This window comes from Pseudomyrmex gracilis, unplaced genomic scaffold (assembly GCF_002006095.1).
Source record: "Pseudomyrmex gracilis isolate BER0280 unplaced genomic scaffold, ASM200609v1 scaffold_56, whole genome shotgun sequence".
NCBI classification, from domain to species: Eukaryota; Metazoa; Arthropoda; class Insecta; order Hymenoptera; family Formicidae; genus Pseudomyrmex; species Pseudomyrmex gracilis.
In genome coordinates, this window is record NW_018020640.1 from 635,692 (window position 1) to 661,847 (window position 26,156).

The 26,156-nt window shown below is 38.3% G+C and overlaps 5 protein-coding genes and 2 long non-coding RNA genes across 10 annotated transcripts; 4 read left to right on the top strand and 3 right to left on the bottom strand.

Moving 5' to 3' along the window:
- Window positions 1–63: 63 nt before the first annotated feature.
- LOC109853908 (ras-related C3 botulinum toxin substrate 1-like) lies at window positions 64–6,219 on the bottom strand. 2 transcript variants are annotated; one of them, XM_020426475.1, is made up of 4 exons: window positions 6,166–6,219; window positions 1,978–2,636; window positions 1,699–1,910; window positions 64–1,482 (listed from the first exon to the last, which is right to left on the bottom strand). In XM_020426475.1, exons 2-4 carry the CDS (start codon window positions 2,378–2,380, stop codon window positions 1,180–1,182), a joined length of 918 nt encoding a protein of 305 aa, XP_020282064.1. In that variant the 5' UTR covers window positions 2,381–2,636; window positions 6,166–6,219; the 3' UTR covers window positions 64–1,179. The 2 variants fall into 2 exon arrangements, with proteins under 2 accessions (XP_020282064.1, XP_020282063.1); XM_020426474.1 differs by lacking the exon at window positions 6,166–6,219 and having other exon boundaries at window positions 1,978–2,705.
- On the top strand, window positions 2,819–5,842 carry LOC109853907 (phosphatidylserine decarboxylase proenzyme, mitochondrial). The gene is made up of 5 exons (XM_020426472.1): window positions 2,819–3,410; window positions 3,502–3,742; window positions 3,824–4,057; window positions 4,135–4,411; window positions 4,507–5,842. The coding sequence occupies exons 1-5, from the start codon at window positions 3,385–3,387 to the stop codon at window positions 4,965–4,967; spliced, it is 1,239 nt and encodes a 412-aa protein (XP_020282061.1). The 5' UTR covers window positions 2,819–3,384; the 3' UTR covers window positions 4,968–5,842.
- Window positions 6,220–6,332: 113 nt separating the features above from the next.
- Window positions 6,333–11,974, top strand: LOC109853909 (CB1 cannabinoid receptor-interacting protein 1-like). Of its 2 annotated transcripts, none has more exons than XM_020426476.1 (3): window positions 6,333–6,422; window positions 6,535–6,770; window positions 11,634–11,974. In XM_020426476.1, exons 2-3 carry the CDS (start codon window positions 6,595–6,597, stop codon window positions 11,956–11,958), a joined length of 501 nt encoding a protein of 166 aa, XP_020282065.1. In that variant the 5' UTR covers window positions 6,333–6,422; window positions 6,535–6,594; the 3' UTR covers window positions 11,959–11,974. The 2 variants fall into 2 exon arrangements, with proteins under 2 accessions (XP_020282065.1, XP_020282066.1); XM_020426477.1 differs by having other exon boundaries at window positions 6,370–6,457.
- Window positions 11,975–12,079: 105 nt separating this feature from the next.
- On the bottom strand, window positions 12,080–17,950 carry LOC109853905 (RNA polymerase II-associated protein 1). 2 transcript variants are annotated; one of them, XM_020426470.1, is made up of 10 exons: window positions 17,752–17,950; window positions 17,422–17,661; window positions 16,519–17,230; window positions 15,905–16,406; window positions 15,621–15,790; window positions 15,375–15,534; window positions 15,018–15,300; window positions 14,767–14,870; window positions 13,316–14,685; window positions 12,080–12,155 (listed from the first exon to the last, which is right to left on the bottom strand). In XM_020426470.1, exons 1-9 carry the CDS (start codon window positions 17,851–17,853, stop codon window positions 13,353–13,355), a joined length of 3,606 nt encoding a protein of 1,201 aa, XP_020282059.1. In that variant the 5' UTR covers window positions 17,854–17,950; the 3' UTR covers window positions 12,080–12,155; window positions 13,316–13,352. The 2 variants fall into 2 exon arrangements, with proteins under 2 accessions (XP_020282059.1, XP_020282058.1); XM_020426469.1 differs by having other exon boundaries at window positions 17,422–17,950.
- Window positions 17,951–18,128: 178 nt separating this feature from the next.
- On the top strand, window positions 18,129–18,823 carry LOC109853904. The gene is made up of 2 exons (XR_002250164.1): window positions 18,129–18,213; window positions 18,348–18,823. It is a non-coding gene; the product is annotated as an uncharacterized LOC109853904 (long non-coding RNA).
- LOC109853903 lies at window positions 18,752–21,854 on the bottom strand. Its single transcript, XR_002250163.1, has 5 exons — window positions 21,840–21,854; window positions 20,550–20,935; window positions 19,489–19,741; window positions 19,193–19,287; window positions 18,752–18,837 (listed from the first exon to the last, which is right to left on the bottom strand). It is a non-coding gene; the product is annotated as an uncharacterized LOC109853903 (long non-coding RNA).
- Window positions 20,964–24,192, top strand: LOC109853902. Its single transcript, XM_020426468.1, has 6 exons — window positions 20,964–21,700; window positions 22,275–22,326; window positions 22,486–23,589; window positions 23,683–23,782; window positions 23,895–23,994; window positions 24,068–24,192. The coding sequence occupies exons 1-6, from the start codon at window positions 21,595–21,597 to the stop codon at window positions 24,115–24,117; spliced, it is 1,512 nt and encodes a 503-aa protein (XP_020282057.1). The 5' UTR covers window positions 20,964–21,594; the 3' UTR covers window positions 24,118–24,192.
- The last annotated feature ends 1,964 nt before the right edge of the window (window positions 24,193–26,156 follow it).

The following is a 26,156-nucleotide window of genomic DNA, read 5'->3' on the forward strand; positions in this document are numbered from 1 at the left end:
TTTTACGAAATATTATCATTGCTCCGTTACCAGCGTCGCTTGTTACATTATTATGCTATTATAAATTTTTTTTTTTTTTTTTATATACGTGACATGTTTTACAGTTGTCGATCTGCAAAAGTGTGGCGGGATATTAAAGCTACTTGTTTTACTCTATAGCTAACATACCGATGTATATATAATATATATATATATATCAAAGATATTAAAAAATAAATATATATGTATATATATATTTATATATATATATATATATGTACGCAACAAGTAAAAAATATACAATCGTTACGTGTACAATCATACCGCGCCGCGATACGATCCGCGGCGAAAAGGACCGAATAAACTCGCGACAGCGAGGGAGTTTAAGAAAAAGGAAGGGGGGCGTGGGAACCAATGTATTTATATATACCGCAACAAACGAAGATTATAGACGAAAATCACAACCAACGAGTGGCCAATCACTATGCTAGTAACAAAAATAAACGATTAATACACGAGTAATATTACAATAAATTATTACCCGCATGACGGGCCTCAGGAATTTTTTTTTTTTTTGTTTTTACGAGGACGGCACTCGCTCGCTTCCGTCTGTCAGAATCGTATTATTATTTCAACTAACAGCAGCTCTGCTCAATATGTGCGTGTATCGTAAAAACGAGCATGATACGATTTTGTACTGAGCAAATCTCAAGTACAAGTCGCTCGTTTTTTTTTTGTTTTTTTTTTTTTTTTTGTTTTTACGATTTTCAGACATTTTTATCTCTGGCACTATGTGGTTTCCTAACTAACATATCTTATCTTGGCGTTGTTCGCAGGCAGTTTACGTTACACGGTTTTGCAAAAACACATAAAACGTATATAAAAACCATTTGACGATTCACAACGAATTGATTTATGTCGGAGCAATGCGCAAAATCGTATGTGTGTGTGTGTGTGTAAAGTGTTTATCGCTTTTTAAGTTTCTAAATAACAAAGTATACTTAATATATATGTACATATGTATATATAGCTGCTCTCTTTTATCTTTCTCTTTTTCTACTTACACACATCCGAGATAATATTTCTCAATGAGAATAGCTACAAGATTCTGACAGAGACAGATGAACGACTGTGCCTGTGATCACAGAGGGATTCTAAAGAAGTGTATATAAGTCTATTTAGTTATATAATTAGTATTGTTTAGGTCTCGCTTGATGACGACTGTTCCCAGCAACACAACCATCTACGCCACAACGGGGGCGGCTTCCTACGCCGATGAAGCAAACTGGCGCCTCCGCGTCGCGTATTGAGGGCACTAACTATCGCCTGATCGAAGGCCTCTTTAAGGTCGTGTTGCGTTAACGCGGACGTCTCCACATAATTAACGGCGCCTAGCCTCTGCGCTAACTGATGACCCTGGATAGTGGTGATCGGCGCCTGGCCGTATCTCGCCAGTTGCAACATCAAACGTACGTCCGATCTCAAGTCGCTTTTCGTTCCTACCTAAGTTAGAAAGAAAATTTATACAATCAGTGCATTTTATTGAATATACATATTGCGGCAATTTTATTAAATATAATACAATTAATTAATTTTATTGAATATATTACAGTAATTTATTCTGTCTGCTAGAGAAAATTTTCTCTCCCGCGTTCTTTTTAAAAGATCAGATACAATTTATTTTACTCTTTCGTAAACTTTTTTGAACACAGAACGTACCAAAATGATTGGAGCATTGGGGCAATATTTTCTCACTTCGTTAATCCATCTGGAAGACACACTGTGATAAGACGAAGGACACACAACACTGAAGCAAACTAGGAACACATCCGTTTCAGGATAGCATAGTGACCTCAGGGGATCGAAGTCGTCCTGTCCTGCTGTATCGCACAGCTGGACATTCAGCGGCTGCCCGTCGACATTAACGACCACTGAAAAAACATCAATCAGCGTATTAATACAGCGTTTATATCTTATATGCGATTCAAGCTTTCATACCGTTGTAATTGTCAAATGCAGTTGGTACATATTCCCCTGGGAAGCCGTTGGTGGAATAAGAAACAACCAGACTGGTTTTTCCGACCGCTCCGTCGCCCACTAGAACTACTTTAATTCTCTTGTCGAGCGGTGTTGCGGGATGTTCTATAATGTTTTGATTCTGCGCTCCGGTTCCGGTCCCAACAGCTGTCGAGGAGGTTGTCGTGGCTGCTGTTGCTATCGGTGACGTTGGCATCGACTGCTGCTGCTGCTGCTGCTGTTGCTGCTGTTGCTGTTGTTGATGCTGTTTCGCAATTTGCATCTGCGTGCTCTGCTCACCTTTGAGCAACGGCCTCGTCCAGTTCGTGTGCGAGGACGGCGGCATTGTCTCGCTCTTGATCTTGCCGCAACCGCGACCTTTCATGCGTCCGAGGCTGGTGCCTGTTTGATTTCTCGCGTAACTCTTCTTACTCTCGTGCTTTTCCTCGGCGCCGACGTACGTTGTGCGCGCTTCACGGTCCCGTTCTGGAACAGCGTTGCGTTGTCGTCACGTACATCGCGCGCCTCGGCGGTGACAGCGTCGTCGAACAATCACCGCTGATCGACCCGGGGACAACAATGCCTCGGGTCACAATGCGTCTTCTGCGTTCGCGGACGAACGAGCAAGCGGAACAGAAAACCTGGAGACGGAAAAACAATGGAAACTGAAACGGGAACGCGAACGAGCACCCGCGGTCGGTGTAGCACAAAAAAAAATCCGAGCCAGCGACGATCCACCTGCCGCGACGCGGAGCCACCTGTTATCGCGGCCCTGCCTCCTAGTGTGTGCGCTCCTGTCAGTGACGATCGGTGTCGCGTGAGACACGTATACGCACGGTTGTCGTGCACGTGTGCGACACACACGCAGGTAGACAAGTGTGTTCGTTCACACGTGCGCGCGTATTGGTACGTCAATGCATGTCGCGTTCCTTAACCCTTTCCGGCGCGGGCGCACTCGCCAACACGCGTACGTGTAATTAAGAACGTTACAGGTGATACGCACACACACACACACACACACATAAAGAAATATGACGCAAAGGTTTTACAGAGCGTTCTGTTGTTTGTTCAAAATACATGTCCACACAATTTTTGAGCGCAACTTTTTCTCATCGATTTGTAGGTTATTTATTCGGTTTTGAGACCGAATGTCGCACGCGCGATAAACAAAATCTACTTAATTTTTATCGAAATTTTTTTACAAAAATATGGAATCGGATAATAAATCAAATTTTTACAGAACAGTAATTTGAGTTTGAAAAACGCGCGCGTATTTAAATGTTGTGTGTACACACAGCTGGTTTCAAACTCCATTGACGTTTAGTGTCGTGTAATTTACATATACATATACTTGCTGAGTGATAAGATATCGTGATAGACGTTTTGACAATGTGGAAGCTGCGTCACCTCGTCAGGTATGTTTCATTGTAATATTCGATCAATTGAAAGAATAAACTTAATATTTACCGTGACATAACCTTTGCGAGGTCCTAACATTTCTTCCAGGGGATGCCAATATTGCAACACCTCACTGAAAATAACACCGAGATCGTCCGCAAGTTTCATCAGAAGATGTACATCGATCGCTCAGACAACTCGCGCAAAAACTCCCGGTCGAAAATGGCGAATTATTCTACCGACCGGAATTGGATTGTCGGTAGTCGCCGGAACACAGTGGAACTACCTGCACGAGCACGGATATTCCATCGACGTAGACGACAAGCCGGAATTAATTAACGATGTCGTGGTAATTAACATTAATTCCGAAATTATATATATCGCTTCGAGATTTACGCGACAGATAGTAATGAATTAATTTTGTTTTCAGGCTACGTGCTATTGTTGCCTGCCACTGAGAGTAACCAGCAGAATATGGGGCTGGTTGACCAGCATCAACTTGCCGGAAAATCTGAGACCAGCGCTTTACAAATTTTACGCCAACTTGTTTAACGCCAATCTGGACGAGATAGAACTGGATTTATCCGCGTTTCCGAATCTGATGGAATTTTTCGTGAGAACACTCAAGAACAATGCGAGACCTATCTCGAAACATACAAGTTTGGTAGATATTTCTTTAGGATTGTAATGATTTTTTTTAACTCAATCTTGATGTATGAAATTAACATGTCATTTTTGTAGATTTCGCCTGCAGATGGCGAGATTCTTTATTTTGGGCCGGTGATGTCTTGCCGAGTGGAGCAGGTAAAAGGAGCGACTTACGATCTCAGACAATTTCTTGGTGATTTGAACGGTCATTCCTTGAAAGAAACAGAAGAAAAAGATGACTACGTTAATTCACTTTTAAAAAATCCAAAAAACAGATTGTATCAGTTGGTTGTTTACTTGGCACCTGGTGATTACCATCGATTTCACAGTCCTACCGATTGGCACATAAACTTCCGACGACATTTCCCAGGTGCGTCTCAATTTTGAAACTATAGTTGTGGGTTAATAGTTTTTTTATTTTTTATTTTTTTCGTCTTCTTTAATTGAGCGTTGCGTTTCCCTCAGGAAAATTGCTGAGCGTCCATCCGAAGGTGCTCAAACATGTTTTCAATCTGTTCTCCCTGAATGAGCGCGTTGTTTACGTCGGAGAATGGTCAGGTGGCTTCATGGCTTACGCGGCGGTCGGAGCGACGAACGTCGGTTCTATCAGAGTTTACCGCGACAAGGAATTGGTGACCAATAAGATGCAGTGGCCGGAAGGCACGCGTTGGAAGGAAGCGGATTTGAACACTCGCGTTGCCAAAGGCGAGCTGTTCGGCGAATTCAGACTCGGATCCACGATCGTGCTGCTGTTCGAAGCACCTAGCGACTTTCAATTCTGCCTGCAAGTCGGCCAGACTATCAAAGTCGGTCAGGCATTGAGCGCGTATTGCAACAAGCCGTACGAACAACAGATCGAACGACGGCACTTAATTATGAATGTTGCGCACGACTGGAGAGACATATGGAGACCTAGAGTAGCGTAAATCGAACCGATAAAGTAGACGTTGCATTAAATATTTAGTGACAAATTAAAACATGCAACTTGCACGTTTTACATCCCTGTATGAGGTTCAATTGCAAGCGAAATAAAAAAAAAAGAAAAAAATAGAAGAAAAGAAAATGTTAGATTTTACACCAGAAACTCGATTTGATTTTTTTTTTTTTTTCGAGTATCGATCTCTTTGTAATTACTTCTGTATATGTAATTTGTATTCTCGCGCGCCCGAAAAATTATCACGCGATTCATCTAGGATTACATATTGTAAATACGTTATTTTGTAAAAAAAAAAAAAAAAAAAAAAAAAAACTACCCTCATTACTTTTAATTGATTCTTAGAATCACGCGAAAAAAAAGTGGATTTATAATAGACTTGACACAGTTAACTTATCGCGTTTATTACAGCGCACGATTAGCACGTTGATAACGAACAAAATTACTACGTAACAAATTACGTCTTTTTGTGTAGAAGTTTAAACGATTATAGTATTATATTACATATGTGTGTGTATGTGTGCGCGTGTGTGCAATTAAAATCTACTTAGCACATTTGTAAGAATACGAGCTCCATTTCTCTCTCCCCTTTTATACGCGTCGCTACCGACAGAGGTCGGATCGTAAACTGTTCTCAGTTGCATGCCAAATCGATCTTTGTTCGCATTTAAGTCGTTTGGTCAAGGCCGTCAGGTGAAACACATTTTTCTCAATTAAAACCTCTATGAGCTTTATTTTAATTCGCGAGAGTAACGAGCACGCACCGTCGTCATGTCCTCCCCGTGCGAGTTGCTCCGCGATTTTGCGCGAAAAAAAAAAAAAAATAATTTTCCACCCCCTGCGTTTCAATTTATTGTCTTTTGTGCGGAAAATCCATCTTTTCTCGCGCCGTAATAATTGGATTAATTTATATCCTTTTGTGTGTGTAAACAGCTTATGATGAAATATCGCACGATAATCAAAAGATTTATGTCACTAATATACTTTCCGTGACGTTGCAACTGATAATCAAGTTTCACGCGCGTAGAGGAAATTTTCATTCATCGCGCCTTACCTATCTTGCGGTTACTCTTTTCACTGTTTGTATGTGAAAAAAATTAAAAAAACATAGTGGCCCATTATTTGCAAATATACGCGTATAATACAATGTACTCGTGTTTTTTTTTTCAATTAATATTCTGATATATAACCCTTGTTCCAGAGATCTCCCCGAACAATCTTCTCCCATCCCCGTCCGACTGTGTAGCATAACGCGCGAATGTAAGAAAAAAAAGAACCCCGGTAAAAGAACACACAAACTTGAACGTGCGATGGTTGATGTGGAAACGAGGAAGAAGGAAGAAAGTCGGTGGGTGCAAGCGTGAAACGTCGAATCAGTGAGCGTCGCGACGCCCGCGGCGCAGGTTGTACTGCCTTCTCTCTTCTTACGGCGAGACCTGTAGTATACGTACGTACATACGCGCGACAGTGCATCGAATCCCGGTTGGTTACTAAGCGTGAACTAAGCGCGTGAACCAACCGGTCCCCTTCCTCTTCTTTTTTTTTTTTTTTTTCCGCAGGGCATTAACATTCCGGAGCAATTTGGAACGATTATTATGGGGCATCTCAGCGGCGGCTAAATGGGGGCCGATCAGCATTTTCGTGTGACTTTGTCCCTCAGGAGGGAACCGGGTGCCGGTCCGGTCTACTGCAAGATGGAAACGTCCGCCCGGTTCCGACAGCTGAAGACGGTCAAGCTGAGCTGCGAGGCGACCTACCGACTCGACATCAGTTTCAAGCCGCCGCAACTGCTGCAGTGGGTACAGTAAACGTGCAATTTACATGTGTGTACATGTATATCCGAAACGAGATAGACTCAACAGACAGATTGAAAGTTTTTGTTTAAGTTTTTGTTTACGAGGGAGAGTTCTCCGTGTTAGAGAGTTCTCCGCGCGAGATTTCGGTGATGTTAACCCTCTCGAAATGACAGACAGAATTTTTACCACGGATCTTTTTTTCAGTTCCGTTGTATTTATTGACTCAATCGCTTTTTTTTTTTTTTAGATAGAATTTATATATTTTTTTTCTAAACGCTTGACTACCGCGTGCGATGGAAAGGCGTCCGATAAAAATTTGAAGCTTGAATTAATGACGAGCCGAGAGAATGTGTGTATAATCTATAGCTCACAGTTTATATTGAACGTCAAAATGTAATATTCGATATACCATATAATTCTCGAAGAACGTATAGAATAATGTATACATAAGCGACGAAAGCGATATATTTTTCGGGGGGGGAGAGGGACGAGGAGAAACCATAAACCCCGCATTGCGAAAATTTTACGCTCGACTAATAGTAGCGTAGTTTATCAGAAATTTATACGATCATCTTCAGCGCGAGAATGGAGTTGAGGCTGGGCAATAAATTTTGATGCCGTCTCTCTATGCTCCAGGGACGGGAGGATTATATGACTTCTTGCCGCGCGTATATACGTACACACACAGATATAGCATCTCGCTATAATAATGCCGACTTAGCTGTAATACCGAGAACAAACTCGCGCGCCTGTAAAATGTTTTACCTCGCTATGTGTATTTAATAAAAAAAAAAAAAAATAAACAAACAAAACGACGTACATAACGCGAACACGTCGAGAGATCAAGGTTTGGGTTCGTGGAAGTTGGGACGTGAAATCGAATAAAACGACAGGGAGGAGGTCGGCGCGCAGTTAACGAATAGCAGATTTGATTTACACACACCGACGAGCAATATCCGTTTGTCGTTTCTAATGCAGAACGCGAATGTTGCGGCGTCTATATACGTCGGGGTTTTTCCCCGTGCGAGATAACAACCCTCGCGCTTATATCACGCGCTCTTATAAACTTTGGAACAACGAGCGCGTCAACGTGTCGCTGCTGGTCGCGAATGCCACATTTGGGAAGTGCTGTGTAGTGCTCGCGCACTACATCAATCCATTTTTAAACGCAGCTGCAACAAAAAAAAACAGACGATATTATTGCCCGCGAAAACTCGTTCCGAGAGAATCGATCGTGATTTGTTGAACAACGATGTTCGTGGGACGCGCGACGCTTCCAAGACGCGCGGCTTGACTGATCGATGGGACACGCGCCGGGGAGAACGTCGCAAAAGAGGGTGTCGCGAGATCAACTCGATTAATTCGGATTTGTTTTATCGCGGTGAAACATGACGGATGAGTCTTGTCGTGCGCGCGATCCGACGCGTAATGGATACCTGTCGCATGTAAAACGAGAATTGAATCAGAAACTGAGATGTTATTTGCCGGTTGCGAAAACGTCTCGAAAATGAATATTTCGCGGGGGCTCGTAATAATCGCGTGCGGCGTAATTGCGGCGCGATCAATGTACACGTAAAGCAATTTATTGTGAAGTTCTCCAAAAAAAATGTCAAAGGTTAAATTTTCCAAAAGAAGAAACCGACGCTCGTTTGCGTAATCGCTCGCAATCTTTTTTTTTTTTTAATCGGACATTTATTTGCGCATTCGTCGGCGTGTGACAAGTCGAGCTCCGATAAAACTCCGATGTGAAAAGCCGATATTGCGAATGAGCTCGAGATTTGTTTTTTTTGTTTCTCTCCTATCGATGTCGGTTTTAACGTTTGTAATACTCCACACGGTGATTTACAGCGGACAGATGCAGCAATTGCGAGAATTCGCGCGCTCGTTCAATTCGCAATCGAACGCGCGCGGGAATCCTCGAAGAGATAAACGCGCGAGGCGCATAAATATTCCATTCAACGACGTCGCGCGCTCACGAAAGAGGGAAGTCCGAACGATCTTCGAGGAGTCACGAAGGCTCGCGTGGGTAACACGTGTAACCAGCACCCACTTGGCAGAAATAGAGCAGTTTTCCTTCCTTACTTTTTTGGTTTTTTTTGTTCTTTTTTGTCGAACAACGGAAAGTCCCGGCGGCGCGCTCGCTCGTGGAAACCCGGGCTTTCTTTTCTCTTTGTCGGCGCTATCGCCGAAATCTCGTGGAATTTTAAGCAGCCGCCCATTCGACCTACAGAATTATTAGCTCGAATCACGCGATGCGCTCTTATTTGCGGCGGCCTGCTTTTCGCGATTTTAGTCACGGGCGCGCGATAATCAGCCAGGGAATTCGTCTACTCATCTCGTGCGAACGCGCGCGTAAAAAAAAAACGCTCGCGTATCGTCGCGCTGCGCGGATTATAACGAATTAATTTTCGTCTCGCCTTATTAGTCACAGTTTTGTTTTGTTTTCTTGGGTTTTTTTTTTTTTTTTATTCCGACTTCGCGAGTGACATTTATTTATCCTGGGGCGCTGACGATTGCTAACTCCGAACTTTCGAGCGATGCACACACAGCGTCGCTGAAAAGTTTGCCCCGTCCTTGTTTCCGTCAATTATGTTATAATTGACGCGTGTTATACACACACACATCCTCCCCCCGTAACATTTTCTGAAGCGGGACACGAAACCTAACAAACTTCGACGAAGCTTTCGATCCCGACGACAGCTTCGTTGCATTTTTTACGAATGATAACGCCAACACGTAGTAATGCGACGCGACGCGTTACTACGGGTGCGCAATACCGGCGCGCACGGATATATCTCTTTATTTTTCAAGATGCAGCTTCTTGCACACGTGCAATTTTAATGGCAAAAAACATTTCCGGAGACGCGATGCACATCTCCCGTCTTATATAATATCCATCGATCTCTTTCTGAATTCCATCTAAAACGCGCATCGCATCTTCCGTGAAATTTTTTCCTCATATAAATCTTATTTCCGTTCTCTTCAATTTCTTATCATTTTTTGCGAACATGTCACTAGTGTAGAAAATTGAAATTTTTAAGTTTCTCTTCTATTATATATTTTTTTAAGTTGTTTAATTTTTTTAATTCCTTTTTTATTCTATTTTTTTTTTAAATTGAAATTGACGTTTCAGCTTATCGGTCGCGCGGTGTTTTGCTATTTAACAGATCGAGAAGCGTATGAAAATATCAGTTTTCCCAACGAGCGCGTTGAAACACATAGATTCTGACACATCGCGCACGTTATCTCGCGCTCATTTTTTTTTCTTTTCATGTGATTTAGCAGATCAGGTATCCGAGATAGCAAACTCGATTTCTGCTTGTTCTTTCCGGACGATAAAACACGATACACGCGACCGATACGCACAACGTCGCGTGTGCACACAGGTCATTTGCACGCGCTTTCTCGTCGCCGTCTCTCGTAAAACAACTCCAAAAATAAAGACCAAACATGCGAAGTCGAAGCGCTCGTGTCCGTGAAAAACGAAAAGAAACTATATAGATCGACATCACGCGGTTTCTAAAGATAAATCAATCTGTCGATCCATAAAGGATTAAAGTGCGTGGTGTACCGAGAATATAACACGACGAAGACGAGACTCTCTCTGACGCAAGACCTAAAAGAGCGCTACTTGATCCGCGATCAGGATTCAAGGATAGCGGACTGACGTTACAGAGTTTTTTTCCTCGTGTGACGTTAGTCGAGGAACCTTTCTCGAAAAGCCGAACGATTAATAAGTCGAGCTAATCTTCCGGTAGCAAAAAAAATTAACAGTGTGTGTGTCGATTCGTCATTTTTCACGTTTCTTTTTAAATCGCAACTTTTTATAGAACGCGTTTCTTTTTGTTTTCGCCGCTTGAAAAGACTCGTGTAAATCACAAAAGATGCTTGTTTGAAAAAAAAAAAAAAAAAAAAAAAAAAAAAAAAAAAAAAAAAACGATCGCGAAATTTCTTTGTCGCGACTGAGAGAAAAAATGCGTCGGAGCATTTATCGAGACGGATATGTGGAACTTTGTTGAACTTTTTGTGTTGCGCGCGTGTGATGAATCGCTATTTTTAAGCGCGTTAATCGTACGTTTGAAGTAAGCGCGGATTGACTTACGGGAGAGAGATGTTGTTGCTTTTGGGATATGTATGTACGTAATAATCGTCGATTCGTTTATCTTGACGTTAAGCCAGGCGTGAGAAAAAATACGAGCGCGCGATTCGCGCACGAGGCAGTGATTGCGACACGTGCACAAAACACGCATCTATTTTCACTTCGCGACTAAAAGCAGAGTTTCCCAACTTTATATATCGCGCTTACATCGCGGCATAGGCGCGTATCTATCTCGTCACGCAATGAGCGACTCACACGTCAACTCGCTCATATATACACACATATACTCGCGCTCTGCCGATGATCCGAGAGAGTTTCGAAAACTTACTCGTCGCGGTACTCGCTTCGCGATCGAATAAGAAACTAACACGCACGATTCTTTAAAAATAAATAAACAAATAACCACACACGACTCGGCCGTGAAAAAAAAAAAGAATTGGGTCATCGGAATGTTAGCCCGAGGATGTTCGATAAGCAAACTTTTCCCCGTCGTTACAAAGACGTGCATTTAAAAGTGTGCACTTGAGAACAAACGTTGGCAATATAGACACAAAACCCAATCGATTTCTCGTGCCTTTGTCTTTTCCTAACTGTAACCTTGAGCTTACGCTACGTTATTATTATTATTATTTTTTTTTTAAGTTATTTTTTAAGTAAAGTGTGTGACAAAAAAAACGCTTATGAGTGCGTGTTGTACGAAATACTTATTGAAAATTTGCCGATTCTCTCTTGTTGTCTCTCTCTCTTTCTCTCCCTCTTTTAGGTCCCTGAGTATTGGAGGAAAACCGGTGGAGGCAATCGAGCGCGCGAGAGACGGCACGGCGTGCGCGTACAGCGCTTATCACAGCACGAAGGACATAGCGGCGAGCGCGCGCGGCCACCGGGAGGATCTGCCGATCGCCATGCGGGTACTGGGCTCCGGTTACCTGTCCACGTGTCTGCAGATCAAGTACTACCGGTTGGATGATCAGAGCCACTGCGAGTGGGGCGCCAGACTGCACTGCATCGAGCTCGATTGCTCGAGCGTCGAGGGACGTCTCGTCACGGTGGATCGGGAGACCTACAGAAAGCTCGGCATCGAGTCCTAACATCAAATCCAGTCTCTCGATCTGCCGTACGTTGTCCGCATATGTTTGCCGATGAGAGAAATCCGACGTCGTCGCGCAATCGATGTCCTGTCCCGCGCGCGATCGGCCGATCATAATTTTTGCGCTTGTGAACGACGGGATGAACTTCGGGGCCTATTTCTGGGAGTAGTCTCGCTTCTCCTAGTCCGGAATGATTCCTACACGAAATAAGAAATCGATATATTCCCGATATATATATTCGAATCTAATGATATATTTTTATCGGAATTTTAGATTGCGTCATTATCAATTTTTCTATCAATACGGGTGCTTAAACAATTTTTCTAGAGCTCTATTGATTCTCTAAAGATAGGCCTTGAAACGTGTAACGGGAGACTGTCAATCAAAGTGCCAGATTACGCGTCGGATAGCTTCGTCAAACTATTTTCAATTCAAATATGTACACGATGATTGTATAGCATAAATCGCGCAGAAATCTCGCGAAAACGTTATTATCGGGTAATTGAGATTGATCGAGCTGGCGAACATTTTATTTAACGATCTAAGATGAAGAGAAGCTAGATTCTAAGGCCGATATTCACATAAAGAGTCGAATCTTGTTATTTCAGATCATATTGAGTTTTCATCTTCGGATGTTCCAATGAGACGGTCCACATACGGCTTCTCAAAATAAATTTAACACAATTTTCAATACAAGAACGAACTATAACGCATACCGGCCTAAGACTCTCTCTTTTTCGGGGGAAAAAAAAAAATCTAAGATCGAGGGATCTTCGGGATTTATGCGCAATATACCTTCTCGTACGCATTGCTAGTGTCCTGCGTGTTTTGCCTCGGTGTTATTTGTTACACGTGTTTCTCGCTTCTTTTTTTTTTTTTATATGTTCGCACCTCTTCGGAAGATTAAGAGTTCTTTTTGTTAAAACAAGGTTTTGAATTTCAAATGTTAAACACGCGTTTCACTCGCGTGTGTGTTTAAAATTATCTAGAAGTTGTGTTTTCAAAGCAACGTAATAGAAAAACTCGACGCACTTTGAAAAACAAATTTTTGGCAATCAGCAATCAAGTGACCAATTCTTGCCTTTAAGCTTACTGTAATTACGTATAGATATTGTTTCTATTCTCTATATATCGCGTTTGCTAGATTTTAGAAAAAAAAAAAAAAAAATTGTTGTATCATCCGTACATATACATATACGAATGTGTACATATGTACTTGCACATATAATATAAACATAATATATATATATATATCTGTCTACTTTCTAACGTTGACTGAAATCAATTCTGAAAGAAATATACAAGTTTAAAAAAAAAAGCCGATTTATTTACATATTTACACGTATAAAATTGTTACTTGAAATCTCTCTTTCTCTCCAGCCAAGTGAGTACATTTAGAATTGCAGCGGTGTATAATGCAACAACTTGTCCGCGATATCTCTGTTTCGTAACTTCTCCATCTGCGTTCGCATTCGCGTGGCCAGTTTGTCGCTTCGCTTCAAATACATCGCCGAATGGTGCACAGCGATCGCAAATGGAATCGGACACCACGTCTCTTTGACCGTTTCGCGGACCAACGCCGTGATGTAACTCTCTATGAGCGACGTGTCTTCTTCTTCTGGATGGAGATACTCCTTCGCTGGCACCAGCAGCTTGTCCCACGGCAGTCTCAGATATCGCAGCGCGGCTGCGTGTTCCGACCACAGTAATTTCCGATAGTGAGCGTTGTGCCGTTGCGCCAATGGCACCAGCAACACCGACGCGAAACCGTCGTCGCCGTACGAGTTCGAGCAGAAGTGCTCGCACAATGCCGTAAACAAATCAACAAAGGAGTTTAATCCGGGAAGTTCCATTTGAAAGTTGAGCCGCGCGTGGTACTTTCTCAGTAAACTCGACATGACATTCGACACTAACACAGACACGTCTTTGTCCAGATACACCGTGTCGCACAGATACACCAGTAACAGTCTGCTGAATCTTAAGGTGGGCGACAACTTTTTCATAAGATCGGGCAGGATCAACGCCAGACTGAGCACAGCCCGAATGCTGTCCTTATCTTCCGGCTGCAGTTTTACATTGTTTTTGCACTTTGTGTATACGTGAACCAACGGTAAAAAAAGCCAGTCTTTCGGCATTGCCGCCTGATTCCATTCGCCTTTCGAAACTACGTATCTCTGATACAAAGACGCCGCGTTGGAACACAAACCTATCTTATTTTGATTTATTACGGATGTCAAATTCAATTTGTTAAATTCGTTGGTGATTATTTCCAAGTTTACTTCTTCATTAGATAGTGCAATTTCAAGGAGCTCTTTAACCTGATCACCAGCATCCATTGGTAAAGTCGAGATGAGTTTGATATTGATCTTCCATATAATTTTTGACGTCCGATTGTCAATCGTGTCTCTCAACAGGTGCGCTCCTTTTACCACCGCTGTCAAGAGATACAACTCCATTCTGGTGTACCACGATCGTTCCAAATTCCACTCTACCGTCTCCAAGTCTCGCATATATTTGTAAAAAGACGGGTGTTCGATTATCGCACGTATCTCTGCTACGCAAGAATGACTGTTGTATATATTTAGCAGTGTCGCCAAAAACGGTATGCACGAATTTACAGACACCAGCGGCTGCAACTTTCCGTCTTCCGCGATCACATCCAGATTTGGTAGACAAGATGGTATCCGATCAGCCAACTTGTAGTCACTCAACAAATTCGAACTGGAACTGTAAAAAAGAGACAAATGCATTTTACATATGTTACGTATTGCTCTTTTGCGTGTGACATATGAACGGAATAATATTTACCGGAGTGTTGCAAAAACATGTTGAATAGATAACCGCGTTGTTCTGAAGTTGGATTTCGTATAAACGACGAGTAAAGTTTTGGCGATCAATTTCATAACACACCACTGAAATTTACATAGTTACTTCAATACACATCTCACGAACCAAAAATAACACTTTCAAAACACACTTTTATTCCGTACAAATATTTTTCGAAATTTAATTATAAAATACTGAATTAAATAATCAAATTAATAACGAGAAGAAGTTACCGTAGGTTGTGACATCAACGAAAATTGAACGCTCCACTTCTCCAGCAACGTGGACACATGTGGCATTAATTCACGACCATAACTCGTCACCGTAATTAACGCCGCAGCGTATTCGCACGACAGCTCGGACATGTTTTGAATATCGTGATTACTCAGTAAAAGTTGTAATTGTGAATTCAGAATTAAAACGGCTCCTAAGACACTGTCCGAGCTTATCTCGTAATGCAACAGCATTTGCCAGAGTCGCAAGCTTTCAATCCCAAGATTCGTGTTATATTGTTTACTGTGTAAGAGAGAAAAAACAATTACTCAATATTCTTAAAAATGTGTATAAGTAAACGTGTAAAAATTTCTTACCCCGTATCGCTAGTAATGTACGTTAGAATGATCGGGATAACTTCCATGATTTTTAATTGTTGTGCTATGGGTTTCTTAACGTATGTGACAAGAACACGACAAAGTTTAATAGCCGTGACTACTGGAACTCCGTAAGCACTGTTTACTGTATCCTGCATCGCTATAACATGAGAAAAATAATTTAAAAAAAAGTTACTCAACAAACATAATAGATAGATTACATGTGAGCACATTTAATTGTAATACCTAGTCGATCTACAGACAGTGGCATAAAATTCTTGACGATGATATTTAACAAATCCGCCGTAGATGCAATATTCACCGCTGTTGCGTGGGAGTGTCTCGCAAGGCGAATGAGTATCTCTAATGCACATTTTACTCCAACAGCTGGTGGACGTATCTCACTTAGTATGTATCTACATCCAAAAAACAAAATTCCAGCCAAATTAGTTTCCTTATTTTATATACTTAAAAACGATAAATCACACGAGTTGCAATAACTTCCACAAAATAAAATTATCAAAAATTACCTAATTCTTTTTAGAATATCTGTTCTTATTAACGTAGCTACGGCATCAAATTGCGCCAGCTCGTGATCTTTCAGACTATCCGTTTCTTTGTCCTCGAGTTCGGGCATCAAAGTCGGTTCTTCACACATTCCGAATCCGTATAACCTATCGAGACATACCTCGTCCGCTTCGCTAACCAGAAAAGCTCGGAGCGCTTGCAGAGCAGCTGTTATTACAGCTACGGACGTATCGTCTAACGAGAACCTCAGCAGCAGCAAAATATTTTTTTGACTGAGCGCGGTTAACGGCGCCGGATACAGAGCCTTGTCGTACCAGCCTTTGTGTGTTTTTTCCATAACGTTGGCTAAAGTGGTGAGCGCGGTACACCTTTGCTGCTGAGTGGAAGATCTACTCAGCTGTAGCAACTCTTGAAGAGAGTATCCAGGACGATCAGGCTCCTCACCATGATGGTGGAGACCTTTGTCCATTGTTAAATTCTCATCCTTATATGGTAATAAAAGACCTAAGTAATGAGAATATATATGTTGCATAATACAACAATAAATTACACATATTATGTACTTTGAAATAAATTTAGTAGATGCAAATAACATGTAATAACATGTAATGTTTACCTTTGAAATCAAATCTTGCATTATACTCTTCATTCAACATAGGCTCATTTTTCTTTTCCTCTAGCAAGTCTTCCATCCACTTCAACTTATCTGGCTCTGGTCTATCCATATGAAGCCATCCCTTTTGTTTGCTTTCTTCTAATATTTCTTTGGATGATTCTGGTATATTTAATGTATCATCTTTGCAATCCATTTTCTTGTCATCGTTTAACATTTTTTCTGTTTTGTCACTGGATACTTCTGTGTCCATGACTGTTTCTTCTAAGATTGAAACATTTGATGCATTTTCACAATTCATTTCTACATCATTCTCGTTTTTGTTTAAAAGCAGTTTTATTTTTTTATCATCAGGTGGTTCTGTATCAATTACTTCATTATTTATAACTGACACATTGGGTTGCAATTTATTTTCTTCAGCTGATCTTTTCTTAGATTTGTGACTCCTCTTGTTTCTCAAAAATTGTATTATTTTAGGATCGAGAGTCTCTTCCAGTTTTTTCTTTTCTGTTAATATTTCTTCTTGACTCATTTGAGACAACTTTTCCAAATTTTCTTTGTGAATCTCAATAACTAATTGACTGTCAATTGCAACATCTGTCTCTTCTTTGTTACAACAAACAGAAGATTCATCCTTCTGAATTTTGACAACGTTATCTTTGCCAGTCTTCTGTGATTTAATTTTATGCCAGAATAAACTGTGCTTACCAATGACCTTTTACAAAATTGAAAAGAATATAACAATATAGTATAAATTATAATATAACAGTATATTAAAAAAATTAACCTTTTCGGTACAGTGCACGTGTTCCGCGTAGCTGTCACTTGACGGCCTATGGCGGCCGTCGACGATAGGATAGGTTAACCGAAGAGGTTAATTGATAACATATTTGTAAAGATACATACTTTGTCAGTGGATGGTACATTGGTTTCATATTTAAAAACTTTCGGAAACCCCAGTACACTTGCCGCAGACAAACAGTTATTGTCAAACTTGCGCTCGTCACCTTGGAATTTCTTTTCCACAATATTTCCAATTATAACATCTGATGTAACTGTTGGCACATCGTGTACCACATCTTCGAGCGTCTTCGAAATTTTTTCGATTTTGTCTCTGATATCGGGATTTATCACTTCTCCAACACCCTGTGAGGTCGACACCGCATCTAGCTTTGCCGAATTTAAAGACTGTGATTTGCTTTGCCCGACAGAACATTTTGAATTTACGAGTTTTACAGGCAGCGGTTGACGTGACCTTAGGAATTCTTCTTGCTGGCGTAGAAGTTCATCCTCGTCGTCATCAGTTCTGGGTCTCCTCCACACAGACTCGTTAGCCATTTTTTCAATTTATTGTGCTTTTTCTCGACTCCCAAAGGAACAGCTGCTCAGAGAAGAGGAAGCAAACCTGAGCGGGGACCAGTGGACGATTGTTTTGTTTCGTGCCTGCTGCTGCGCACGTCGATATTTCGATTCGATATGTCGATTATCGAAGAAGACCGCGCGTTTCAATATTCGAATTAACGCGCAGTTATTATGACAAACGGAGTCGAAACTTCGTACAATTTGTTCCCGCATCTCTTGCGATTATTATCTTCTTGTGCGCAACCATTAGTCGTACATGTGTGTCATAAAATGTCAGGCGTTCGCAATAACATGTAATTAATATCGCGACTAATAATCATAGTCCGCGAGTATACGGTAAAATTATTTTACTATTACTTATAAAGACATTATTGTTTTAATTTGTTAATCGCTAATAATATTACGTTTGTTGAGAGAATATCGAGGAGTAATGATGTTGAAATAAAAAACAAACCGACTTTATTTTTTAGAAAGTTTACTCGTAATGAAATTCGAGAAGCAAAGAGTTGGAAATGATGTACAAATTTCGTCAATGAGTAAATTATTCAAAGTAAGTTCAGAAATGACAAACCGAATAAACAAATGAACAAATAATAGAGACAAGCATCATGGGATGGACAATAGCGTGTCGGTAGTGTTACATATACATATAAAATAATTCAGCGCATTATATTTTTTTTTTACGTTTTTTTATTTGCAATTATTTATTGAGAACATTGTAAATTTTGAGAAAACAGAATTTTGTAAGTTTGCTTTATATATATATATGTAAAGAATTTAACGTTGACATAATTATTCTGTTTCTGATAGTATTTTTTCGCCAAACACGTTTCAGTACTTACAATATTTGTAACAAATATACACTGGCGTTTTGCGCTCGTGCTTCCATATTTCATAATTATACATGTCTCAATATATTCGAATCAAGTAGGTCCGTTCCGATGAGTCAGAAAGCAGAAGCTACAAACACAATAAAAAATTTTGTATAAAACAAATAACACACCCTTACAGAAATTTATTACTGGTGTGGCTAAAATACTACTTATTTTGAGTAATTCAGCAATAATTTTAATATTCAAAATTATTGATAAACAGTGCTTTAATTACTCGAAATAAGTATTATTTTGGCTACATTAGTAATAAATTTCTATAAGAGCATATATACATACATGTATGTATGTATATATATATATATATATGTCCTATTTTTTTAAATCATTTTTATAGAATAAATAAAAAAACAAAGTGATAAGTAAAATTATTATTCAAATAAAAATAGTTAAATATATATAGTTTGAATATATTAGTAAAATACCTATGTTATTATTTTCCCCACTTGTTTTTAGCCCACTCCCAAAGTGCTTTGCCTGCTGCCTTGCCTGCTAGTATGGCCCCCTCTTTCATAGCACTCTAAAATATAAATATAAATATTATATGCTATCTGCTTACAGAATAAAAACTTCATTAAACGTTCATTATATAGACGTCAACAGGTTCATGCAAAATCTAATAGACGTCTAATAGAGTTTTTGTTCTGTACAAATGTTTTATTTGGCAGTTACCACAGTTGTGATATAATAAAAGTTTTAAACATAAAATATTTTGCTATACCGTTACTTTGCCTGGATCAGCATCAGCCCAACTTTCAGCAAAAGCATTGGCAAAACTTTCAGCAAAAGCGTCCGCATTTGCTTCCGCACTGGCGTTAATAGACGGAATAATAATCGCGATTGCGATTGCAACTACGAGGAATAAAGTTATGAGTTTCATAGTGATTTCTTTTTTTGTGTCTTCTGTCGCAAAAAATGATCTGACACCTGCTGTGTCTTGAGTGGCTTATATACAAATGTGTATCTGACTATCGCTGTAATAGAACACGTCGAAAATATAAAAAAGAAATAAAACATATTTTTATCAGTCATAATAATAATACACAATAAAAAAAATGTGTGTCCATAAAATGAAACGTCTTACAATTTTTATGTTCTGCCGTTTTATTGTTTTACTGTGAACTATTGATATATTATCATTTTTGTAATGTTTTCATGTGTTAAATTTATGTCAACATCATAACTTTAGATTTTGTGTACGTTATTTAGAAATGGAATATTATTTTGGGGAGATTCTGTTACCACAAATATTTTAATTAATCTACAAGTCTCAAATCAAAATTCTAAGAAAAGTTCAATTTTAAATCATAAACTTTGACACATAAAATAATCACCTTTATTCAAACCAAAGTTAAACTACTTATTATCATGAGTTAATTTAACACACAAAAAATTCGTTTTAAAATACATTTCTTACGATTTTATTTTAATCCACTGTAGGTTTTAATTATTTTATATCTTATATTTATATCACACTCTTAGAATAAAAATACCAAATATAAATATAAAATAATGTGTCACTTAACATTGCTACTTTGTCATTAAGTAACACATGACATGAATGAGTTATTTTTTAATTTACCATAAAATTTCGAGAAAACTTAATGACACGTCATTAATGTTCTAAAATGTCCACTCAAATTAAACTTAACATTTTCTTTTTTACTGCGTTTTTACATATAAAACATCATAATATAATGATATGCAAAATATTGTATAACGCAGAAAAATATTGCGGTAATATAAAGATTAAACTTTTCATATTTTTTTCCTGATACATACCCATGATAAAAACAAATTTTTTTATTTCAAACTAATCTTGAATGATGCAAGCGAACTATCGAAATAAAAATTATCGTTACTTCTAGAGCTCGTCACGACGCTTCGAATCATGTGGTGTGTCTGACACGTTTTTGATTATGCTGTGCTGGCACCCAAGACACACTTTCAAACGCGAAAATCGCATTCGAATAGAATTGCATGTTGTGGACATAGCACAGAATAGAATCATGTCCATGTGTGAACGTACGCACTGACTAATCGCTCGTGGACATGGCTACGTAGATGCCAATATGTACCACCTGGACACAGCGGTGGCTTACAGGGCGGAAAAGCTATTACAAGCTTTCACTTATCCTTGGCCGCTCGCAATTTTTTTTCTGCTGAAACTAACAGTTGAGAGAGTTGTAAAAAAGTACAATAGAATAAGCTTTGTGTTTTACTTTTCTCCGTAAGTATCATATCGCACGGAGTAGTAATAAAAGTCAATCAGAGCGATCAATTAATGAACCGTTCATTCAACTTAACTTGAATTCGATTAGTCGATTATCAGACGATTTAGATCGAAATCGTTCTATAATATCGATCAATATAATATCGATTCGGTCAAGTGACAATTGTTCTGTAGGTAAGTACTTCAACTTTAAGGTAAAATCTGCTTTACTCGTCGAGTAAAGATCAGGAAGAAAAGAGCAGAGATTTCTTCTATTCGGATTGGTCAATTTAAACGCTACTTTATTCGACGATGGATTTTGGAACGCAGTTCTGAAAGTTTCCTACGTCAAGTGTGTATGTGTGTATGTCTGACGTGAACGCGTCAACTGTTGTTCTATGTTAAGTGATTGCTCCGTTTTTTTCAAAGCATTTTTGTAGCACGTATAATTCTTAATTAATAAACATCGGTACTCAGTGAAGACTGAAATACAATTACGTTTGCGCTTTGTGAGTTTGCGTCACTTTTTTTGAGGAAAGGAATTTTAATTGCAGTTCCCGCGCGATTTGCTCCGAAATAATAGTAATAGTAGAACACAAGCGTGCTCCGATAACAATGACAGCATTTCCGCAGTTCGATTCTCACATAAGTGACGAAAACGCGAAAAAAGCGCTAGAAAGCTACGTCGGAATCCTGCAAGAAGCGTTTAAACATTATCAAAGTACGTACAATAGACATAATCAACAAGGCTGATCGTTCATCATAACAGTATATACATTAGTAATTATACGTAAAATTTACACATAAAGTATATAATTTTGTACATTTTTTATAAAGTTTTAAATATATAATTTATATACCTTGGAGAGTTATAAATAGGCTGCGTTCCGTATTTATTGCCAGTACTGGAAATCTTATAGCACATGAAATGTAGATTTTTATTGGCAATGAATATCGGAGAACGCAGCCATATTTCTGAACGTATCTCTTGCCATCTGATGGTGATAAACGGAACTAAACGAAAAAGCGCGCACAAAAATTAGAGTAACTCTGTGTATTGTGATGTTTTTCGTAATCTATCCTACTTGGAACAATTCTGATCGAAGATAGAAATAACATTTTATGGATTATTTTTTACGGACGCGACATTTTATGAAATATCTTCTTGCGAGACATTTTCACCATCGATGATCTGAATTAGATCGAAGACTTGATTTTTCTAAGAAAAGTTTAGAAAACAGAGAAGACGACCGAAGTCGAGAGTAAGCGCAAATTCGATGTTTCATATTTTGCAGATTTACTGGACAATTACATAAAGTTGCAAGAGGAACACAAACAGTGTAGCAGGTAAGTTTTGACTGATTTTATTTTTATAAAATGTATATTTTATCATTTTACTTCAAATTTTCAATATGCATTTTGAGATTATTTCTTTCTTGCTACTATTATGACTGTAAATTATATGTAAATTTATCAAAATACATATTGGATGTATTTATATTGTAGTCAGTTCTTATCTAAAGTTGATAAACCTTGTACACGCATAAAAGAAGAATTATTGTCTCAAACATGCATAAAAGAGGAAGTACTGTCTCAGAAACAGTTGAACATCCAGGATAGTAAGCAGGAAAATAACATCTTATTGCCAGAATTAGATATTAGTTATTCTTCGGATACAAGTCCACACAAAAACAACTCTGAAAATACTTCACCAAAGAGTCCAATACTCTGCAAAACATATCTAAATGATTCCAATGCTTTTACAAGAAATTTAATGCAATTAGATTCAGTGTATGACAACTCAACATCCAATATGAAAACATATCACAGCAATAAAGAAGTTTCTGAAAAATGTAATTCCAATCTGGAACTCAGTACATCACAACATGTAGAAACTACATTTTTGTCAGATGGTAGGAAATTGAAACAGACTCGACTTGTGTTTAAGAAAGTGCCTTCAACAAATGTGAATCAACCTGATTTGACTGATATATTGCCAAAAGTGCAACAGAATTCAAGAGAAGATATTTCTGTACTGCAAGCATCCACTACTGAGGACAGCAATATTACAAATGTCAATGAAACTGTGATAGACATCAGTCCTACGCAAAGAGATGTTATGTCTAAACTCAGACGCTGTTTACAACTTAAGAGAAAACTCCCTTCAAGAAATATAAATACTTTTCCTAAAAAGAAAAATAATAGTTCTGATCATAAGGATGTAATACCAATATTAACAGTAACAGATATAGATTCTGAATCGTGTACTCCCAAGCATCCCACACAAATGGAAAATTACAAATCCTTTATTAAACATTTTGATACACCTACAGTTAACAGTCCTTTAAAAGATAATACAACGGCTTCTCCGCTGGTAGAAATAAATAACATTCCAGATGTTCAGATCATAAGTCCTGAGAAAACCAAAAAGACATATCAGTTAGGAACAGACAGAATACAATGTACTTCTGAGAACAAAAATAATTGTCCAGCATATGAAGAAGAAACGTTTTGCTTCTCTATAGAACGATCTATGAACAGATATACTGATGATTCTAATTTGGACAATACAGAAAACAGGCCACCTGTAAAAAAATTATTGTTGAATAGGTATATGCTACAACTAGATTTTTTGTTTATGACAATCACATATGTATTTTTTTTTTTTTTTTTCTATATTTACCGATTATTATCTTCGAACAGCTCAAGCAAAACTGAAGATGTTCCTGAAGAGCAGCTTAATATGCGATGCAAATCTGACAGAGCAAAGTTGAGAGGCCGGGATTGCTGGGAATGTGAAGAAGTATAATATCTAGTATATTAACACATGGCATAATTATATAAAACACTACGAATAGAAATTATTTTTTTTCTGCACAAAAAAATGGACTAGTTTCCAATTTTTTGATTTTTAGTATTACAAGAATTTGGCGCTCCCTAAGGAAGAGTTACAAAACCGAAAAAATTATTGCTCGCGACATCGGGATAAATATGAAAGAGCGAATACACCAGAAGGTATAACATAAAATATTTTTTCAATATTTTTATAATATATATGATACGTGTGACGAAACAATAATTATTTAAGGTTTCTGGGATCCAGAATTTCCTGAAACGTTATCAAGCACTTATAAGTAAAAACCAATCTATATAAATCATAATATTTAAAAATCGCCGTTTATTATTGTAAGTATTGGATTATATATTTTTTGTGTGTGTTCACATAATTTATATATTGTTGTTTCTTAACAAAACCTAATTTAAAAATATTTTGTGTTATTATATATATAAAACGATTTGTATTTAAAACATAAATATACATATACAATATATATACATATATGTACATATATATGTGCATATATGTACATATATGTATATATATGTATATATCGTACCCATGTTAAACCTACACGGAAAGAAATATAAGCACACGTTTATGATTTGAACATAGATCGATTTATTATTTTACAACATGTATATAGTATTATATCTTGGGTAACATAGTATAGATTTATATATAACTATATCATATATTTTTTTTTTCTTTTCATATATTTTTGTATAGAGAGACTCATCCCTTTACATAAAAATATAGAATCTGTTCTCATGTGAGTCAGTGCTAAAGAAGGCTAATCAAACTCAGTTTGCAGTGATCAAGCAAAGTTTGTCACAGTTTCAAGGTACATTCAGAATTTCTTTCTCTATTTCCCACAAAAATAAATGTATTCGTATCGCGCAAATGGCATTGTTATGCATTTAATTATATAGGCGCTCGCGAAACAATTTAATCCTTAACGTCGGTGTTAAAACATTAAATTTCATTTAATTGCGTTTACGAAAAAATAAATGATTTTATAGATCTGTCGAAGCACCAGTTTAAAGAAATACCGTAGATATGTATAGGATGTTTACACGTTTGTGAAAGAAAAAATGATATGAACTTATCAGTCACGAAAGTTTCACAATAATGTGGCATCGAAATCGTCGTATTGTAATAAACCCTGACACAACACGCCAGTATAGATGCGTGGATATTTACGTATATAATTTTTTTTTTTTTTTTTACCATTTAACATCGTTCATCAAGCTATATAATTCTTCAGCAAAATAAAACGCACACATCACGATATTTTAGAACATCAAATGGCATTACTGATCTTCTTACAAACTAGTATCAATTCTTTGATAAATAAATCGATGCAACAACGATCGGCCAAATCATTCATCCGCCGCATAAGTACAATTATACGCATGCTTTCCGCGAGTTGATATTACGATAATTTGGCTGTTCGATCGATCATCCGCGCATATTTTTTTTTATATAAAGTTTACACAGAATAACAAAAAAAAACGTCTGTATTTAACAAGTACAAAAATATGACCCCGTTTCTTCATCTACAAAATAAAAACTACACACAGAGAATATACACTGAAAGATTTTTCTTTCTCACAACAAAGGTGATAACAAAGAATGTTATTGTTTTAATCTGCTGTATACACGCTTCGTTAAAATAACCGTTCTGCTCACGTCTCTTTACACACGTTGCATAGATATATATTTCGCAATTGACTTAATGACTGATTGATTTGCGTTGATTGTTATTTACCAAGGTTCGAGAGATCGAAAAGGTTCATCCGTCCCTTTTAAAGCTATTTTAAAGCACGACGTTAGAGTCGAGGGGGGGCACATAGAAAGTCAATGCAAATTCAATTAGGTGTATGTACACATTTTATGTATGTGCGTATATACGTAAAAAAAACGATGCAAGTAAAATTAAGTACATATGTATGTAACTACAGGAAGGGGGACGGAAAGGGGGTGGTGAGGAAACTATTGAATCGAGATAGTGTAATAAAATAACTATTCTAATAAAATACTGAAATCTCTGATACGCAACAAGACCGACGGAGACGGCTTTTTGTAGATTTCTTTTCACAAATTTCTTTACGTACGAAAGACAATATGAAAAAGGCAATACACTTTGTCCACGACAGACAATAGAGAAATCCTGGCCCGCGTATATATCATCATTGCACGTAGCTCACTTAACGCTAAACGCGGCCGATCCGATCGTATCAGTCCACCAGGATACGAAATCCTCCGTATCGAACAAATTAAAAGTTTCCCGAAGCGATCGCGTTTAAACGTTAAATATATTGCAGCGCTATATATA

Coding starts and splice junctions, on each gene's coding strand:
- LOC109853908 (XM_020426475.1), bottom strand. CDS start 2,380: ATGAAAGGTCGCGGTTGCGGCAAGATCAAGAGCGAGACAATGCCGCCG. Junction 1,911..1,977: donor TGCATTTGACAATTACAACG/GTATGAAAGCTT, acceptor ATGTTTTTTCAG/TGGTCGTTAATGTCGACGGG. Junction 1,483..1,698: donor CCAATGCTCCAATCATTTTG/GTACGTTCTGTG, acceptor TTTCTAACTTAG/GTAGGAACGAAAAGCGACTT.
- LOC109853907 (XM_020426472.1), top strand. CDS start 3,385: ATGTGGAAGCTGCGTCACCTCGTCAG. Junction 4,058..4,134: donor TCTCGAAACATACAAGTTTG/GTAGATATTTCT, acceptor TCATTTTTGTAG/ATTTCGCCTGCAGATGGCGA. Junction 4,412..4,506: donor CTTCCGACGACATTTCCCAG/GTGCGTCTCAAT, acceptor CGTTTCCCTCAG/GAAAATTGCTGAGCGTCCAT.
- LOC109853909 (XM_020426476.1), top strand. CDS start 6,595: ATGGGGGCCGATCAGCATTTTCGTGTGACTTTGTCCCTCAGGAGGGAA. Junction 6,771..11,633: donor AAGCCGCCGCAACTGCTGCA/GTGGGTACAGTA, acceptor TCCCTCTTTTAG/GTCCCTGAGTATTGGAGGAA.
- LOC109853905 (XM_020426469.1), bottom strand. CDS start 17,853: ATGGCTAACGAGTCTGTGTGGAGGAGACCCAGAACTGATGACGACGAG. Junction 16,407..16,518: donor TGCAAGATTTGATTTCAAAG/GTAAACATTACA, acceptor CTCATTACTTAG/GTCTTTTATTACCATATAAG. Junction 15,301..15,374: donor TACATTACTAGCGATACGGG/GTAAGAAATTTT, acceptor TCTCTTACACAG/TAAACAATATAACACGAATC.
- LOC109853902 (XM_020426468.1), top strand. CDS start 21,595: ATGACAGCATTTCCGCAGTTCGATTCTCACATAAGTGACGAAAACGCG. Junction 23,590..23,682: donor AAAAAATTATTGTTGAATAG/GTATATGCTACA, acceptor ATCTTCGAACAG/CTCAAGCAAAACTGAAGATG. Junction 23,995..24,067: donor AAGAGCGAATACACCAGAAG/GTATAACATAAA, acceptor TAATTATTTAAG/GTTTCTGGGATCCAGAATTT.